General features: G+C 39.7%; 2 protein-coding genes across 4 annotated transcripts; both read left to right on the plus strand.

Moving 5' to 3' along the window:
- Nucleotides 1-1,022: 1,022 nt before the first annotated feature.
- On the plus strand, nucleotides 1,023-5,404 carry LOC106573329 (ADP-ribosylation factor-like protein 1). Its single transcript, XM_014148287.2, has 6 exons — nucleotides 1,023-1,143; nucleotides 2,695-2,832; nucleotides 3,034-3,115; nucleotides 3,267-3,378; nucleotides 3,572-3,750; nucleotides 4,094-5,404. Exons 1-6 carry the CDS (start codon nucleotides 1,140-1,142, stop codon nucleotides 4,122-4,124), a joined length of 546 nt encoding a protein of 181 aa, XP_014003762.1. The 5' UTR covers nucleotides 1,023-1,139; the 3' UTR covers nucleotides 4,125-5,404.
- A 178-nt stretch (nucleotides 5,405-5,582) lies between these two features.
- si:ch211-59o9.10 (uncharacterized) lies at nucleotides 5,583-17,918 on the plus strand. Of its 3 annotated transcripts, XM_014148285.2 has the most exons (12): nucleotides 5,621-5,754; nucleotides 10,732-10,763; nucleotides 11,050-11,279; nucleotides 11,441-11,495; nucleotides 11,626-12,172; nucleotides 12,429-12,550; nucleotides 12,770-12,859; nucleotides 12,982-13,075; nucleotides 13,184-13,293; nucleotides 13,505-13,626; nucleotides 16,201-16,300; nucleotides 16,531-17,918. In XM_014148285.2, exons 3-12 carry the CDS (start codon nucleotides 11,101-11,103, stop codon nucleotides 16,585-16,587), a joined length of 1,476 nt encoding a protein of 491 aa, XP_014003760.1. In that variant the 5' UTR covers nucleotides 5,621-5,754; nucleotides 10,732-10,763; nucleotides 11,050-11,100; the 3' UTR covers nucleotides 16,588-17,918. The 3 variants fall into 3 exon arrangements, with proteins under 3 accessions (XP_014003759.1, XP_014003758.1, XP_014003760.1); XM_014148284.2 differs by lacking the exon at nucleotides 10,732-10,763 and having other exon boundaries at nucleotides 5,583-5,759; XM_014148283.2 differs by lacking the exon at nucleotides 10,732-10,763 and having other exon boundaries at nucleotides 5,596-5,754.
- Nucleotides 17,919-18,509: the final 591 nt, after the last annotated feature.

The following is an 18,509-nucleotide window of genomic DNA, read 5'->3' on the forward strand; positions in this document are numbered from 1 at the left end:
AGAAAATGACAAAGTAAAAGTGAAAGTCACCCAGTGAAATCATACTTGAGTAAAAGTCTAAAAGTATTTGGTGTTAGATATACTTAGTATCACAAGTAAATGAAATGGTTAAATATATTTAAGTATCAAAAGTAAAAGTATTAATCATTTCACATTCCTTATATTAAGCAAACCAGACAGAACCATTTTCTTTTTTTTATTTACGGATAGCCAGGGGCACACTCCAACACTCAGACATAATTTACAAACAAAGCATGTGTTTAGTGAGTCCGCTAGATCAGAGGCAGTAGGGATGACCAGGGATGTTCTCTCGATACGTGTAAATTAGACAATTTTACTGTCCTGCTTAGCATTCAAAATGTAACGAGTGTTTTTGGGTGTGAGGGAAAATGTATGGAGTAAAAACTACATTATTTTCTTTAGGATTGTTGTAAAGTAAAAGTTGTCAAAAATATAAATAGTAAAGTACAGATACCTCAAAAAACGACTTAAGTAGTTCTTAAGTACTTTACTCCACTGACAGTTAGACACTGGAAATGAAAGCCAGAGATAGGTTTTTAAAGCTTTTGTTTGTATATTGTATGCTGTATTTATTCATTAACATGTTGCTTATTTGTATATTTGTTAGCCAATTTATCTGCTATTGAATATTAACCTGTCTATTTATCTGCTTTTTGTACTCAATATTCTATGTGACTATAAAACAATTTGCACTAAATAATAAAATGTCATGTTTTTTATTGAAACTATTATGAGTAGCAGTTATTTTTAATACAGACAGGAGTATTTCACGATGTGTCAATGGAAGCAGCCATATCAAAACTTTGATCCACTCTGCCGGTATGGTCTTCAATTTGTGCTACCAGTTATTTTCTCCAAACATTAATGTGTACTTTAAAATATATATATTTACAATGTTGGGACTGTACCGTATAATGTATGATTGTAATGTAAAAGAGTAGACCATCAAATCACCAGTACATCCCTGAAAATAGGTGGCGATAATGTCCTAATAACTGCGCTGTCAATGTAAACAAACCCAAGAGAAAGAAGAAGAGACGCCACTCAATGTACAATAAATATTTTCCTACAAAAGGCTTTGCATACTGATTGATAGCAGGGACTGTTATTAGTCAAAAATGGGTAAGATTCGTTGCTACTTTACAGTTTACTTTTAGAGTTATCGACAAAATTTTACATGAAATCAATGTTTAGCCACTGATTAATGTCTGACCATCATCAACCAACGTTTTATCTTAATATTTTGATGTATGCCTTAGTGTTAGCATTAGCTAGCTAGGTAGGCTGTTATGGTAAATGTACGATTTCCTATGAATAAATTATGATTATTTGGTTATTCTTTGAGGTATGCCAGACGAACGTTTGCTGTCCAGTCAATGTCTAAAATACAGATATCGATATGTTGCTCTACTAGCTGGGTCGTTCCACTAGTAGAGTACATTTTGGGTAGTGTAACTTTGTCCAAGAAAACTATTAATTTCACCTAACATTCTGTCATAAAGAGCACATTTTCAACTTCATATTTTTATTTTTTTCCCCATCTCAAGGGGTTAAAATGGGGAAAAATGTTTTCATATTTTTCAGACTTCTAGGAATATTTGAACCCACTTAACCCCAACCTTTCCTAACATTTTAACCATCATTGCAAAACCCTAGTTATTTTGTTGCCATTTTCTGTTGTTTTTTTTTGGTGGAAAACTGAGCAGTCGAGCAACACGTTAACCCTCTTGCCCATAGATAGATTGACTAGAAATGTTTTAACAATTTCAATCTGCTGAAGCTTGCATTCAATTGCCCCTCCCTGTTACACACAACACGCTTATATTCCCCCTGTCACGAGGGGATTTATGCGTGATTTAAGATGAAAACCTCAACCCTTTTACTTTAAAGGCACTTTATTGGCATTTAGTCTTTTTTGTTTTACTTGTAAAAAAATGTAATGTAAAAAAAAACTTTTAACTGCCTTTGAAGTAACAGGGTTGACCATAACAGCGTTGAGGTTTTCATGTAAGCTGGTGTGCAACAGGGAGGGGCAATTGAATGCAAGCTTCAGCAGATTGAAACTGTTAAAACATTTTTAGCCAATCTATCTATGGACAACAGGGTTAACGTGATGCTCGACGGGCTCCGTTTTCCACCACCAAAGAAACAACAGAAAATGGCAACAACATAAATAACTAGGGCTTTGCAATGATGGTGAAAGGTTGGGGTTAAGTGATCTTCCTAGAAGTCTGAAAAACATGACGAGGGACATGTCAAAATGCAGATTCTTGCCACTTTAGCAAGTCTTTATTCATATAAAAATCGGATTCATAGAATTTTCCATGTGGTCTATATTAAATGGCACGCCAATAATGGTGAACAATTTCTACCTAAAATATCGAAGGGAAACAACCAGCTATCTACCTGAATTACTGGTTTGACCCTCGCTCTGCAGGCATCTCGTATTACATATTCAAAAAAAAATAACTTGCTGACAAGTGAAAGTGAATGCATACCAGACAGTGCTATTATGTCTTTAGTAGAATTCCTTTCACAATGTGATGAATTTAGCAGACCTGACAGTTGACATTAGTGTTTGTCCTTTGAAGTTATCTGTATAGTTTGACAAATGTTATGAGTAAAGTATTACCACTTTAATCTTCTTTATCCCTCCTGCCTTGTTAAATCTAGGTGGGTTCTTCTCCAGTCTTTTTTCTGGCCTGTTTGGCACCAGGGAGATGAGGATACTGATCCTGGGGTTGGATGGAGCTGGGAAAACCACAATCCTTTACAGACTTCAAGTTGGGGAGGTCGTCACCACTATTCCCAGTGAGTGAAAATACTGAACTTCTTCTCAGTGCTGAGGAACACTCACACTGATGGCCTAACTCCTGCATGCCCATACGATGGTATGTCTTGCAACAGATAAATTGGTCACTGAAATGGCTCATGCAGTGAATGACATGCAAACAGTTACGATTAACCTACAATACTAGAAATTTGTTGACTTACCATTCTCTTTTTTTTCAGCCATTGGTTTCAACGTGGAAACGGTGACATACAAGAATCTGAAGTTCCAGGTGTGGGATCTTGGAGGGCAGACCAGTATTAGGTATTGACATTCCTGACTTCAACTTATTTATTGTAGCATATGTCTCACACATATCTGAATATTGCAACCATTAGCAGTCAGTTTGTCAAGAGTCAACCAACAAATGTATTGGTTACACTAATGTTTCTTCTTGCATCTTTCTCTGTTTCAGGCCTTACTGGCGCTGCTACTACTCCAACACTGATGCTGTTATCTATGTAGTGGACAGCAGTGACAGGGACAGGATGGGAATCTCCAAGTCTGAACTGGTGGCTATGCTTGAGGTATAAGTAATGTGGCTTTAGTAGCTTGTATAAAAGCCTTTCATACTTGAATATGTTTACTGGTCCCATGGCTCACACTAGCTCCTTTTATCCATGTACTTGCTATATTTTGATGGAATTGTGAGCTAAACAGCATGTGCAGTCACAGACTATGTGTCCAGATATAGAGGATCTGTCTGTATTCTCTCTGCAGGAGGAGGAGTTGAAGAAGGCTATACTGGTGGTGTTTGCCAACAAGCAAGACATGGAGCAGGCCATGACTCCCACTGAGGTCGCCAATTCCCTCGGCCTGCCAGCACTCAAAGACAGAAAGTGGCAGATCTTCAAGACCTCCGCCACCAAGGGAACAGGGTTGGACGAGGCCATGGAATGGTAATTGAATAGGAACCAAATTAATGAGGCTGTTTAGTTACGACTAAGGCCGTTTTTGTGTGTGTGTGTGTGTGTGTGTGTGTGTGTGTGTGTGTGTGTGTGTGTGTGTGTGTGTGTGTGTGTGTGTGTGTGTGTGTGTGTGTGTGTGTGTGTGTGTGTGTGTGTGTGTGTGTGTGTGTGTGTGTGTGTGTCTTTCAGCTGTTAAGATGATGACAGTTTTAACTTATCATTAAATTAATAACATGGTTTGCATTAGGAACAAGAATATGAATGACAAGCTGAGGTGTCATTCAATATACAACAACAAAACTAAATAATTGTTCTGTTTCTGCTTACTCCTTAGGCTGGTGGAGTCTCTCAAGAGCGGACAGTAACCTCAGCCTAACACCATGCAAATAAATGTGACTTCCCGCCGCATATTTATGCTCCTGGGCCTGTTTCCCAAAAGCATCTTAAGGCTAAATTCATCGTTAGAATCTTCGTAGGAGCATTGTTAAATCTCTGAGCTGTTTCCCAAAACCATCGTTACTAAAGTTGCACTTGAAAACACTCATTATTTACCAACTGCCTCACCACTCGTAGAACAGCTAAGTGCATCGTTATGTTTTTGACCTTCTGTGTCACTTTATTTACAGAAGATCTCTGCTAAATATAGAATCAAGATGTTCATCTCTCTGATTGTGACTGCCGATAACTTCAGAACGAAGTTGACTACAAATACAAAGTTGCTAAAGTCTTTGCAGTTGTTACAAACAAGTGAAGGATAAAAATCTGCTTCAAATTAAAACCGAGATGACAGCATTAAAAGATAAATAGGCTACATGGGTCTATATATTTCAACCATATTGAAATCAATGTCATGTTCAATCAATTGAATTCTATTTAGCCAATTATTGTCTGTATCTAATTTTTGCCTCGATATATTTTGACGTGTAACAACATGTGCGCAATGATGTGCTCAATATGTGATTTTGTGCATTATTGGGTCAGCATTATACGTTGCCTCAATATTTGCAGCCAGCCATAGGTGGTAATATCTCTCTAGGAGCTGATCCATCATCAGGATTTTGGAGTAAGATTTGAAAGGAGAACATTTATTTGAGAGCAGCGCTGCTTTTGTTTTGGTCCTATCTGTATCAACACATGGTCTAACAATGCTTTTAGCGAACGTTCATTCTGCATGTTGTTTTGAGAAACGGACGTTACATCTTCGGCCGTTGTAAGAATGAGGCATCATTAAAACACTCCTAAACCAAGTTCCGTGGCTATCAGGAAACCGGGCCCTTAACTGAATGGTTTGCCTTGTTGCAGGGGACATGCTAAAGATGGTCTTTTTTTTATTGCTGTCCCTGAGTCTGATGTTTTACATCGGCTTCAATTTAGTTCCTATCAATTTCCCTTTTCTATTCCTAGTATATCTAGCTAGGTGGACTCGTTGTTGAGTGTATAGTGTGTGTGTGTGTATATATATTTTTTATTTTTTTAAGTTATGATATGTGGTTGTCTGTGTTTTTTTTGTGTGAAGTGACTCATTATTGGTCCTGATAAGTTGGGATAATTGATTTTTAATATTTATTTATGTACATTGATAATGGCGTTAATGATAATGTAAATACAAAATAATTAAATAAATCAACATCGTATTTGCAAGTGATGGCGGTTACTGGTATGTGAATTTACATATTAAGTGCGGGAGAATATAACCACAGTTTTCAAACATGTATACTCTGATATTACCACAGAGTTGTCATTATCTTTGATATTATGGTCTCTTCAAAAACACTTCTGATAGTTAATTTTTTATGAAGTGATGTCGGAAGTGAACATGGGACATTACACGTCACAAACGGAAATAAAACAGCATGTTGTGGTTTTGGCGCTGGAAGAGAAAGGAAAGTAGCAGCTGGTTAGCTAACTGGCTAGAATGTTTAGTCGTTGTATTTTGTGAGATGGATTAACAAGAGGGTTCTCGAGAACAAGGACCAATTGAATCGTAATCACGAAGTAAGGTGTGATCTATGTGAACGTATTAGTTTTGTTGTATTTATATTAGATCAGTCAACAGTCGTTAGCTAGCATACCACCGGGTAGCCACAGGCACAGTTAGCTAGCCAACGCATACCAACAGAGTGCAGTACATACTTGCCAGTAAATTAGTTAACGTTTACAGGTTCACACCTCAAATAGGGAATAGCTAACTAGGTACACTCATTGATATGTTTATGTAACGTAAGACGTTACGTTCCCACAATATTTAAGGATATGACTCATTCGCTTCATGATTTATGCCGTCAAAATAGTCATTTCAGAGTCAAATAAATAGGAATCCTATATAATTATTCGAATTCCTTGGTCAAATACAGGTAGTTATCTTTTAAGATAGCTGCCTAGTTAGTAGTCTGATTTAATCAGGCTGTAATTCACAATTAATTGGTATATACAGTACAGTGACTTTAAAGTATTCCCACCCCTAGAGTTGATCAAAATTTTGTGTTACAAGGTGGGATTAAAATGTATTTAATTGTCTTTTTTTTTTTGTCCAATGATCTACACAAAGTACTCTGCAATGTCAAAGTGGAAGAAAAATTCTAACATTTGTATATAGAAAAATAAAACACTAATATAGCTTAATTAGATAAGTATTCAACCCCCTGAGTCAATACATGTTAGAGTCACCTTTGGCAGCGTTTACACCTGTGAGTTTTTCTGGGTAAGTCTAAGAGCTTTGCACACCTTTTCTAAGCAACTACAGTGTATATTTGGCCTTGTTTTTAGGTTATTGTCCTGCTGAAAGGTGAATTTGTCTCCCAGTGTCTTTTGGAACGCAGACTGAACCAGGTTTTCCTCTAGGATTTTGCGTGTGCTTAGTTCTATTCTGTTAATCTTTATCCTAAAAAAACTCCATAGTCCTTGCCGATGACAAGCATACACATAACATGATGAAGTCACCACCATGCTTGAAAATATGAAGGGTGGTACTCAGTGATGTGTTGTGTTGGATTTGCCCCAAACTTAACACTTTGTATTCAGGACATAAAGTTAATTTCTTTGCCATATTTTTTTCAGTTTTACTTTAGTGCCTTATTGCAAACATGATACATGTTTTTCTGTACAGGCTTCCTTTTAACTTTGTCATTTAGGTTAGTATTGTGGAATAACTACAATGTTGATCTATAATTAATAACTTCACCATGCTCAAAGGGATATTCAATGTCTGCTTTTTTTTTACCCATCTACCAATAGGTGCCCTTTGCGAGGCATTTCAAAACCATCCCTGGTCTTTGTGGTTGAATCTGTTTGAAATTCACTGCTCGACTGAGGGACCTTACAGATAATTGCATGTGTGGGGTACAGAGATGAGGTAGTCATTAAATGAATGTATGATTATTGAATGACTACCTCATCTCTGTACCCCACACATACAATGATCTGTACACAGCGAGTCTCTGCAACTTATGTCATTTGTTAAGCACATTTTTACTCAGTAACTTATTTAGGCTTGCCCTAACAAAGGGGTTGAATATGTATTGACTGAAGACATTTCAGCTTTTCTTTTTTAATTAATTTGTAAAAATGGAGAGAAAAACAATCCATTTTGACATTCTGGAGTATGCTAGTGACAACAAAAAAATCTTGATTTAATACATTTTTAATTCGGGCTGTAACAACAAAATGTGGAAAAAGTCAAGGGGTGTGAATACTTTCTGAAGGAACCAGTATATTTAACATTTATCTAAAAGCATAATTTATCAAAGTTGGCATATTTATTCAATTTTGGCCTTACTCAGGCCTCCTTTAAGACTCCATATTGTTTCATCTGTAGGTGCTACACAGCAAACATTGGTGTCATATGAAGCTTTACAGCTTGCTCTGTAATACGTAGTATTTAGATTTCAGTAACTTCTTTTATGTTAATTTATGGATATTGAAGAATATAAAACATGAATATTGAAAACACAATTTGATTTGGCAAATGTTTCGATGTATTGTTGAACATAATATATTAAACGGACATATCAAAGTTCCAGAGTGGGCTGTCTGCTACTTTTAGAGTTAAGATCCAATTTGTCAGCATTACCAACAGTGAATGTGGTAACCCATTTGTAGAATGTGCAGTGATACAAGTAAAAGGAAGGCTGTGATTGGTTACATTGCCTAGTATTCCATTTTCTCTCTAAAAATTGGGCCATAACTTTAAATCTAGCATAGGTCCACTCTAGAACTTGAATATGCTTGTAGAGTGTATTATGTTCAACAATGTATAAAACAAAAATAGCAAAATCCCCCAAAAAGTATAATTTTTTTCAATGTTAATTTATTTACATTTTTATTGAAATCAAAATACTACTCATATTACAGAGCAAGCGGTAAAGCATCTACAGATTAAACATTATGGAGTCTTAAAGGTGGCTGTGGTAAGGCCAAAATGTCATAAGTATGTCAACTTAGATTAATTATTTCTCAATTATGCTTTTAGATTCAAATGTCAAAAATCCTTCCTCCAAAAATCATGGTCTTTTTTTGTCTGGGTTTCATGAGGAATCGCTGTTTCCCTATACCTTTTTTATACACACACACACACACACACACACACACACACACACACACACACACACACGAACAGTTGAAGTCGGAAATCTACATACACCTTAGCCAAATACATTTAAACTCAGTTTTTCACAATTCCTGTCATTTAATCCTAGTTACAATCACCACTTTATTTTAAGAATGTGAAATGTCAGAATAATTTTAGAGTGATTTATTTCAGCTTTTATTTCTTTCATCACATTCCCAGTGGGTCAGAAGTTTGTATACACTCAATTAGTATTTGGTATCATTGCCTTTAAATTGTTTAACTTGGGTCAAACATTTCGGGTAGCCTTCCACAAGCTTCCCACAATAAGGTGGATGAATTTTGGCCCATGTCTCCTGACAGAGCTGGTGTAACTGAGTCAGGTTTGTCCTTGCTCGCACATGCTTCTTCAGTTCTGCCCACACATTTTCTATAGGATTGAGGTCAGGGCTTTGTGATAGCCACTCCAATACCTTGACTTTGTTGTCCTTAAGCCATTTTGCTACAACTTTGGAAGTATGCTTGGTGTCATTGTCCATTTGGAAGACCCATTTGCGACCAAGTTTAAACTTCCTGACTGATGTCTTGATGTTGCTTCAATATATCCATATACTTTTCCTACCTCATGATGTCATCTATTTTGTGAAGTGCACCAGTTCCTCCTGCAGCAAAGCACCCCCACAACATGACGCTGCCACCCCCGTGCTTCACGGTGGGGATGGTGTTCTGGGCTTGCAAGCCTCCCCGTTATTCCTCCAAACATAGCAATGGTCATTATGGCCAACAGTTCTCTTTTTGTTTCATCAGACCAGAGGACATTTCTCCAAAAAGTACGATCTTTGTCCCCATGTGCAGTTGCAAACCGTAGTCTGGCTTTTTTATGGCGGTTTTGGAGCAGTGGCTTCTTCCTTGTTGAGCGGCCTTTCAGGTTATGTCGATATTGGACTCGTTTTACTGTGGATATAGATATTTTTGTACCTGTTTCCTCCAGCATCTTCACAAGGTCCTTTGCTGTTGTTCTGGGATTGATTTGCACTTTTTGCACCAAAGTACGTTCATCTCTAGGAGACAGAACGCGTCTCCTTCCTGAGTGGTATGACAGCTGCGTGGTCTAATGGTGTTTATACTTACGTACTATTGTTTGTACAGATGAATGTGGTACCTTCAGGCGTTTGGAAATTGCTCCCAGGGATGAACCAGACTTGTGGTCTACAATCTTTTTCCTGAGGTCTTGGCTGATTTATTTTGATTTTCCATTGATGTCAAGCAAAGAGGCACTGAGTTTGAAGGTAGGCCTTGATGTACATCCACAGGTACACCTCCAATTGACTCAAATGATGTCAATTAGCCAATCAGAAGCTTCTAAAGCCATGACATTTTATGTCATACAAGAGACAATTCGCAAGTTCTACAGCACAATGGCAGCCGTCTGAAGTGTAAAACTACTATTGACTCAATAATTCATGCCTTCTGGGAATGTAAAAAAAAAAAAGTTATTACAATATAAGTTTGTTTTTAATTAGTCTGTCTGTATATTTGAAGGCATGACATATGAGGTTGCGGTGTGTTACCCGAAGGGTTGAACAATACTCTTCTCACCAGTTATAAAAAAAAAAAAATAATAATAATATTCTCAAACACTGGAAATCAGCCAATCCTCCGTCGTTCACGCAATGGAAAGATCAAAAGCTTTATTATCTGGGCGATGGAGACAAACAACTGTGCAGTTTGAGGCCATGTGGCAGAAAGTAATATGGCGATAGGGATGGGGGCTAGTGGGTCTGGGCAGGTGTGATGTAGTCGTGTGTATTTTTTGTATTGTTTATAAAATCTCATAAAAATAAAACATCTAAAGGCAATGTAGCTTGAAACTAATGCCTGCAAAATTGTGGAAATGTTCCTTACAAGCCAGAATGTTGACTCAAATTACATTTAAATGTACTATACCTGTTGTCTATGCGGTTTGTCCTTCAGCCGCTTAAAATTTGAGACAAGATATCCACAGGAAAGTATTGCTTACCCAACTTTTTAGAGAACCATACTTTTTTTTTCTCTCTCTTCGACAGCTATTGAACCAAGCATGCAAAATGGTCATGAAAATGGTATATTCTAAACCAGGGGGGATGGAGAACAATCAACACCTTTTTTTGTGTGAATTTAATTTAATTTGGGGGGGGATTTCAGTCTTCCCAAAACAATTCCAACAAAAAGGTGTGGATTGTTCTCCTCCCTCCGCTAATTCAGAATATTCAATTGTCATGGCATACTTGGTTCAATAGCTATTGACGAGGGAACCAAATATCCAGTATACAATTTTTTATTTATTTATTTTTTTATACCTTGGTGCAGAACCAAACCATATACCTAACAATACTTTCCTGTGAATATTTTGTCTCAAATCTGAGCAGGTGAAGTACAAACTGCACAGACTATCAGTAGAGTAAGTTTAAATGTACATTTTTTTTCTCTCAACATTCTGGCTTGTAAAGAACAATTACATGATTTTGCGGCCATTAGTTTCAGGCTGTATATACCAATTAAGTGATTAACTGGACTACCTACCCAGCTAGTAACTTCTCCAGAGGCACCTTCTTATGTAATTTAGTATTAATGATATACAGTAGCAAACCTTGTTAAGACTGCTTGATTATGAAAAAGTAGACTGCTCTAACTTTGTCATTGATAACATAAAATGGTGTGAATGTGTGTTGGTTTGCACATTGCAGCTTTGACAGTGTGTGGACCATACACAAGCTAGTAGCTCGATCTTCGTAGACATGGACAGTACACCGGAGAACTTGGAGCCCAGCAGTCCACTTCAGGACTTGGAGGAACTAGACACCATGGGACCCCTGAATCAGGCATGCCTACTGGATGAGCAAGACCTGCTCTTTGGTGATCTCAGCGATGTTGGCACCCTAAACGAGCCCCCTGTCTTCATCCTTGAGACGCCCAGGTACACTGCTGCTGAGCATATTATGGTCCTGTATTTACTAGGAACACTTACTACCATCAGTGCAATAAAGATACAGCTCCCATTTCTGTCTGTGTACCTTACAAAGCAAGACTAATGTGTAGAGCTATATTCCTCAAAATGTTCTCATTTTGCTTGTGCAGCCCTCAGTGCCTCAGAAGGAGACGGCGGTACAATACGTTTGAAAACTTTGGATCGGTAAGTTGAATACATTCTGAAGGCAACAATTTACTATAAAATCCAAGTGTGACATCTCAAGTCTTGCAACAGAAATGTAAAGTTGAGTCGCTGAATGTCGCCACAGCCTGACCTTGCCCTTTTTTTGAAGGTTTCTCTCAGCCCACCTCCCAGTCGAGAGGACAAACCTCTCATCATGACCCCCACCCCTCATCAGATGTCAAAACGTAAAAAGCTGTCCGTGCCAGCCACCAGCATGAGAGGTGAAGCCAAACCGGGCACCTCGTGGGCAACCAGTGGTTTTGTTGCTGCTTCATCTCTCATGACAACAGACTCTTCTCTGGTTACCTGGCTGGAACCTCCTCTCCCTTTCTCTATGCCATGTTCTTATTCATCGTCACCACCCTCATCCTCCCTTGGTGCGCCCCCTGCCTCGCAGGAAGTGACAGCCGGGGAAGGATTTTGCAGAAACGCATCGTCTCAGGCTCCTGTGGCAGTATCCACAGTGGAACCTGGGTTCCCTAGTTACAACAGAGGCAAGAAGAGGACCTGTAAAAGAGCAGCCTCTACCAAGTCCACCTCCAAGGCCTCCACATTTGCCCAAGCCCCAACAAACCCCACCACAGACTCTGTGTCATTCCTGCCAGGCACAGAGAAAGAGAGTCCTGTTGCTGGCTGGGAGGTTCCTTTCTCTACGGGTAAGAAGATGACACACATACTGAGGCGAAAATAAGTTTAGCTCTTTGATAGGACGCTACTTCGAAATGTTGCGGGCCCGCTATAGACTATGTAGACCTACCTCAAAATTTAACTGCAGATTAGATTCTACGTCACTTTTAAGTGACTCACTACACATTGACCAACCGGACTCAAACAGAATTCACAGACAACAGCAGAACCATAAGCTTACCCTTGGTGTGTCTCTGGACCCTCTGACTACTCTTCTCTCAACAGCCGAAGCAATGCCGCCCAAATATGATGAGGTGGTCATCAGTGACGATGATGATGTCATTGTAGAGGCTGTGGTTCGCGCAGTGCAGTTGAAAGAAGATGAGGCATTTGCGCGCAGTCTTCAGGTAGGGATAACTCAAAGGGTACCACTTATCTCTTTAAAACAAGCTTGCTTTAAGTCAACACTGGTTGACAACACACTGTTGGGTTCTCTACTTCAGGCTAATTCAATCATAATCAGTACATTCGGGATTGGAACTGAATTAATGACTTTCACATAAAACCATAAAAGCTTCAGTCTCCTGATTTGTCTGTGAGATGATGGATAATTTTTTTCTCTGTAGGAACAGTTTGACCGAGAGGAGCAACTGCAGCAGGAACAAAGGAGGCAGCAGGAAGCCATGCCGCCCAACAGACCCCACCACAACTACCCGGTGAGTATTATGTCCAAAAGCACGTACACACTCAATGTGACACTGAATGGGGATTCCACTGTTATTATTTTGAATTGCGCTGCTGTGTGAACTGGTCTGATTATTGTGCTGTCCCCCTCCAGTATGCTCCTCATTTAGGGATGAACTGGATGTCGCCCTGGCCCTCAGCAGTGAACTACGCAGCGTTTTCGCCTCTCGTTGCGGGATTAGAGGAAGGTATGTTACTGAACAACAACCACAGTAGTGTGAAATTTACTGGTATGCTTGATGTACTACTTGTTGCTGTGGTGTGTATGTGTGTTAAGTGTGTGTTGAATCATTCAGAGTTGATGGGAAGGCGCAGAGGAAGAGGCCGATCTCGCACTCCTCGTCGCAGAAACCCCCGTCATGCGGTCTCTTCCCTCTTTGATGACAGTCAGGGAGACAACTATGAGGTACAATCTGCCTGGGTCCATTTGTGAAACAAACAAAGCTTTTGTCCTCCCCATGTAGGCATCACACCTTCTGTTTTGCAGTCAAACTCTTACATAGGTTTTCCAGCATTGTTCTTGCATTGATTTATGTCTTGCATCCCTAGTAACCCCATTATTGTCTTAATAATGTGGGTTTTGGTTCATGTGTGTAAGCTCTGTTTTGATCTCTCAGGCTCTACTGGCCTTTGAGGAGGGCCAGGGTGCTGTTGTGGCCAAGAAAACCCTGAGTGAGAGAGAGATCGAGAGGCTGCCTACGAAAACCTACGACTCAGCACATAGTGCAGGAAAGACACAGTAAGTCACAAACGAGTACCTTTTCCATAATGTAAGATGGGGCTGTCTGAGCACAGGATATTGTTCCAGCCAAAGCAGATTGATTAAACTCATCATAGTTTCCAATAAAGATGAAGCAGTGCAGTTCACCAGTTCTAATTGAAATACATCAATTTACTTGCTCAGAATATCAGCACACTTCAGATTATTGCAGCACTATATACTTCGGTACTTTTTCATTACTACATGAACAACGAGCGCAAAGTTCATGCCTTTTGCCTGCTCCACTTATTGCTAGAGCACTGGAAGTCTGGGCTGTAACATGTTAGCTCCCCACTCATGCTGCACAGAAGTTAAAGATTCACCCATTTTGAATGTTATATTGCTTTTGTGCATCTGAGCTCTGTATCGATTCCCAGGGTCATTTCATGTTTCTGAGTTATTGCCCTTCAAGCAGTCAGTAAGTTGGCCGGTATGACTTAGCATTGCGATAAAGCCGCTCTCACTAAACTGGAAGTTAATAGGAATACAAATTACATTTTATTGGTCACGTGGCGCTAGAAACAAGCATTTCTCTGCACCTGCAATAGCACATGCAAAATGTGTGTGTACAGTGCATTTGGAAAGTTTTCAGACCCCTTTACTTTTTCCACATTGTTACATTACAGCCCAATTCTAAAATTGATTAAATAAATCCTTTCTCATCATTCTACACACAATACCCCATAATGACGAAGAATTTTCTTTTATTTTTAGAAGTGTTTGCAAATGTATTAAAATGAACAGATACCTTATTTACGTAAGTATTCAGACCCTTTGCTATGAGACTCGAAATTAAGCTCAGGTGCGTCCTGTTTCCATTGATCATCCTTGAGATGTTTCTACAACTTGATTGGAGTCCACCTGTGCGAAAAACAATTGTTTGGACATGATTTGGAGAGATGCACACCTGTCTATATAAGGTCCCACAGTTGACAGGGCATGTCGGAGCAAAAACCAAACCATGAGGTCGAAGGAATTGTCCGTAGAGCTCCGAGGCAGGATTGTGTCGAGGCACAGATCTGGGGAAGGGTACCAAAACATTTCTGCAGCATTGAAGGTCTCAAAGAACACAGTGGCCCCCATCATTCTTAAATGGAAGAAGTCTGGAACCACCAAGACTCTTCCCAGAGCTGACCGCCTGGCCAATCGGGGGAGAAGGGCCTTGGTCAAGGAGGTGACCAAGAACCCGATGGTCACTCTGACAGAGCTCCAGAGTTCCTCTGTGGAGATGGGAGAACCTTTCAAAAGGACAACCATCTCTGCAGCACTCCACCAATCTGGCCTTTATTGTAGTGGCCATACTGAAGCCACTCCTCAGTAAAAGGCACATGACAGCCTGCTTGGAGCGTCAACCCGCTTGGAGCGCCTGAATGCCAAGCATCACATCTGGAGGAAACCTGGCACCATCACTACGGTGAAGCATGGTTGCAGCATCGTGCTGTGGGGATGCTTTTCAGCAGCAGAGACTAGTCAGGATTGAGGGAAAGATGAACGGAGCAAAGTACAGAGATCCTTGATGAAAACCTGCTCCGGAGCGCTCAGGACCTCAGACTGAGGTGAAGGTTCAACTTCCAACAGGACAACGACCCCAAGCACACAGCCAAGACAACGCAGGAGTGGTTTCGGGACAAATCTCAATGTCCTTGAGTGGCCCAGCCAGAGCTGGACTTGAACCTGACTGAACATCTCTGGAGACCTGAAAATAGCTGTGCAGATATATTAGGATGATGTTGGTGTGGCATTGACTAAAATACAGTATACATAAGATGAGTAAAGCAGTGTGTAAACATTATTAAAGTGACTAGTGTTCCATTTTTAAAGTGGCCAGTGATTCAATGTTTTATGTATATAGGGCAGCAGCCTGTAAGGTGCAGGGTTGAGTAACCGGGTGGTAGCCGGCTAGTGGTGGCCATTTAACAGTCTGATGGCCTTGAGATGGAAGCAGCTTCTGTCTCTCAGTCCCAGCTTTGATGCACCTGCACTGACCTCACCTTCTGTATTATAGCGGGGTGAACAGGATGTGGCTCGGGTGGTTGATGTCCTTGATGATCTTTTTGGCCTTCCTGTGGCCTTGTGTGTAGATTGTTGAGGAAATAAAACAATTTCATACATTTTAGAATAAGGCTGTAACGTAACAAAATGTGGAAAAAGTTAAGGGGTCTGAATATTTTCCGAAGGCACTATATATTACATACAGTATATTTCACAGCGGTTTAGATGGTACACTGTCTACACTATGCTTGCTTTGTCATATAAACTGTAATTAGGTGAATGATTTGAATTTTAGCAACCAGGAAATGGCAGAACGATATCTGCATAGTGCACCTTTAATCGTATCTCCATCACGTCTATAGATACTGTCCCCCTTCGTCTGTCACATCTCTTCCTCACCTAACTCAACTGACTGTGTGAGCTTGTGCTGTCATAAATGTCATTAATGGGTTTAAAGAGACAGTATCGAAGTCAAAATTCTGGTTTAGTGACAATACTACTACTACTACTACTTGTATTCTCTTAGTGTTCTCCAGTGATAATGTTTTCCTCTGTGTACAGGTGTCAGATCTGTTTCTCAGACTATACAGAGGGGGAACTGCTGAGGATACTCCCATGCCTCCATAACTACCATATGCAATGCATCGACCGCTGGTTAAAGGTACACACTTTTTCTGTGGTGCAATATAAGCAGGCCCCAACACACAAACACAACATATTTAGACAGCACTGTGTTACAATGCAGTTACACAACAGTTGGTGTTCTCACCATTTAAAATGTCATTAAATTAACTATTGAACCTTGAGTTTGTACAAGGTAAATGGTAAACTATAAGAACATGAAATCTATTAGAATTAGAAAAAATACACCTGGTTGTTTGCTATTGGCAGGAAAACTCCACGTGCCCTATCTGCCGAATTGACATATCCGAGTGCAGTGTTGACTGAGCCCGAGTGACCACGGAACATGACCTGGACCTCACCGGACGTACAACGACAACCTCTCATGTGTTAAGGTGTTTACAAGACTTTAAGAATTAAGTTTAATTTTATACTCTGAAGATCGACACCCTACAATAACATTCATCACCAGATAAGAGTTGAAATGTTTTAGTTTTTTTATTAAAACCTCAGAATTATCCACCCACGTGAAGTTATTCTACTTGAATGAAGCAACTCAGGGTCGCTGCTATGTTTTAGTATTCTCATTCCACATTGAATGTTTTTTCAGATCCCCAAAATATTTTTCCAGCATAGTTTCAAATAAATATTATCAGGAGGTGGGTTTAGTGGTTTAGGCAAAGTTGATCTGTTAAAAAAATATTGTATAAAAAGTAAAATGCAAGACTACAAAAGCCAGTATACTGTTTCAAGTATGCATGGAACAAGGAAAGCATATTAAACAGCATATACTGTTGTACATTGAATGCACTGTCATAGCTTCTATTGAACCTTAATATGGCCTTAATCATTCTGGCGTTTGGACTAGTCAGGTGGCTTAGACCCTTCTTAATAAAACCTCTTCATAGAGGGCACCATAACTTTGATGTTATTGTCACATTTCAAGGCAGTGGTGTCAAGTGTGGCCAGTCATTCCTCAGGTTCGTAGTACCGCTTTTTCATGGCTCTGTACTTCCTCAGGTAGTAAAGTGCTTCCAACTCCATGATGACAAACTCCCCTCGGGCTATCATTTGTTTGATTATCTCTGGGTCTTTCACATCTTTGTTATTCAAAAATGCAGACTTCAGTCTATCCCTAAAGTAGCCATTGCCTTTGGGATACTCCCGTCCAAGGTAGAGGAGCGGAACAGTGACAATTACCCATTGACCAAAAGTTAGATGCACTTACGAATGGCCAGAGAAGGGGGTAGAAATGTGTATATTAAAAAAATAATAATTTCAATAAATAAAAGTGCATTAGGGCAAGTAGCCTAGCGGTGAGAGAGGTGAGCCAGCAACCGGAAGGTTGCCAGTTCAAATCCCAGGTTCGACTGAAAATCTGGCAGGAAGTGAGCTGGCAACCGAAGGGTTGCTGGTATCAAATGCCTGACGATGTGCCCTTGAGCAAGGCACTTGCCCCCACCTCCCACAACACAGCTCCCCTGGAGCCCAGTCTGTATGTGTGCGTGTCTTTCGGAGGGGTTCAGTTAGAAGTTGATGTCTTTTGGAAGGGTTCAGTTAAAAGGTGATGTCTTTCAGGGGGGTTCAGTTAAAAGGTGAAGTTAAATTATGATTGGACCTTGTGTGCAATTTACCAATAAAGTTATCTTAATCTTAAAGTAGTGGTCATTTGATTTCTGGACGTCCTGTTATACTTTAGACAAAAGATCACGCGAACAAGAAATTGAAAGGGACAAAGTTATGCTTACATTTTTTTATACAGCCTGACCACTTCACTCCTTAATGGATAAGCCACGGTCCCAAAGGCTAGGGACAATTGGACAGCACACAGGTGACTTTCAGTGCTGAAACGCATAACTACGTTAACATAGTTGCCTAGAAGGTGAACTCAAAACAAAGTGTAAACAGAAGGTGCTTTATCACTGCATTAATTAGCCTAGTCACACGGTTGCCATCATATACTGCGGTTGTCCTTACGTGCACATACTTATAAAATGCTAGCTAGTTGGCTAACTTGGCTATTAGTTTACTTTTTGGCTAGACACTGCTGCTGGTGTTGTGGCTAACAGCCAATGCTTTACTCTCTACTCTAATATACTGCTCAAAAAAATAAAGGGAACACTAAAATAACACATCCTAGATCTGAATGAATGAAATAATCTTATTAAATACTTTTTTCTTTATGTAGTTGAATGTGCTGACAACAAAATCACACAAAAATAAACAATGGAAATCCAATTTATCAACCC

This window comes from Salmo salar, chromosome ssa16, assembly GCF_905237065.1.
Source record: "Salmo salar chromosome ssa16, Ssal_v3.1, whole genome shotgun sequence".
Lineage (NCBI taxonomy): Eukaryota > Metazoa > Chordata > Actinopteri > Salmoniformes > Salmonidae > Salmo > Salmo salar.

Excerpts from the sequence above, each read along its gene's own strand:
- LOC106573329 (XM_014148287.2), top strand. Across the intron at positions 3,116-3,266 it reads GGAGGGCAGACCAGTATTAG|GCCTTACTGGCGCTGCTACT; the intron begins GTATTGACATTC and ends TCTCTGTTTCAG. Across the intron at positions 3,751-4,093 it reads TTGGACGAGGCCATGGAATG|GCTGGTGGAGTCTCTCAAGA; the intron begins GTAATTGAATAG and ends CTTACTCCTTAG.
- si:ch211-59o9.10 (XM_014148284.2), top strand. The coding sequence starts at position 11,101 with ATGGACAGTACACCGGAGAACTTGGAGCCCAGCAGTCCACTTCAGGAC. Across the intron at positions 11,496-11,625 it reads CGTTTGAAAACTTTGGATCG|GTTTCTCTCAGCCCACCTCC; the intron begins GTAAGTTGAATA and ends CTTTTTTTGAAG. Across the intron at positions 13,294-13,504 it reads GTCAGGGAGACAACTATGAG|GCTCTACTGGCCTTTGAGGA; the intron begins GTACAATCTGCC and ends TTGATCTCTCAG.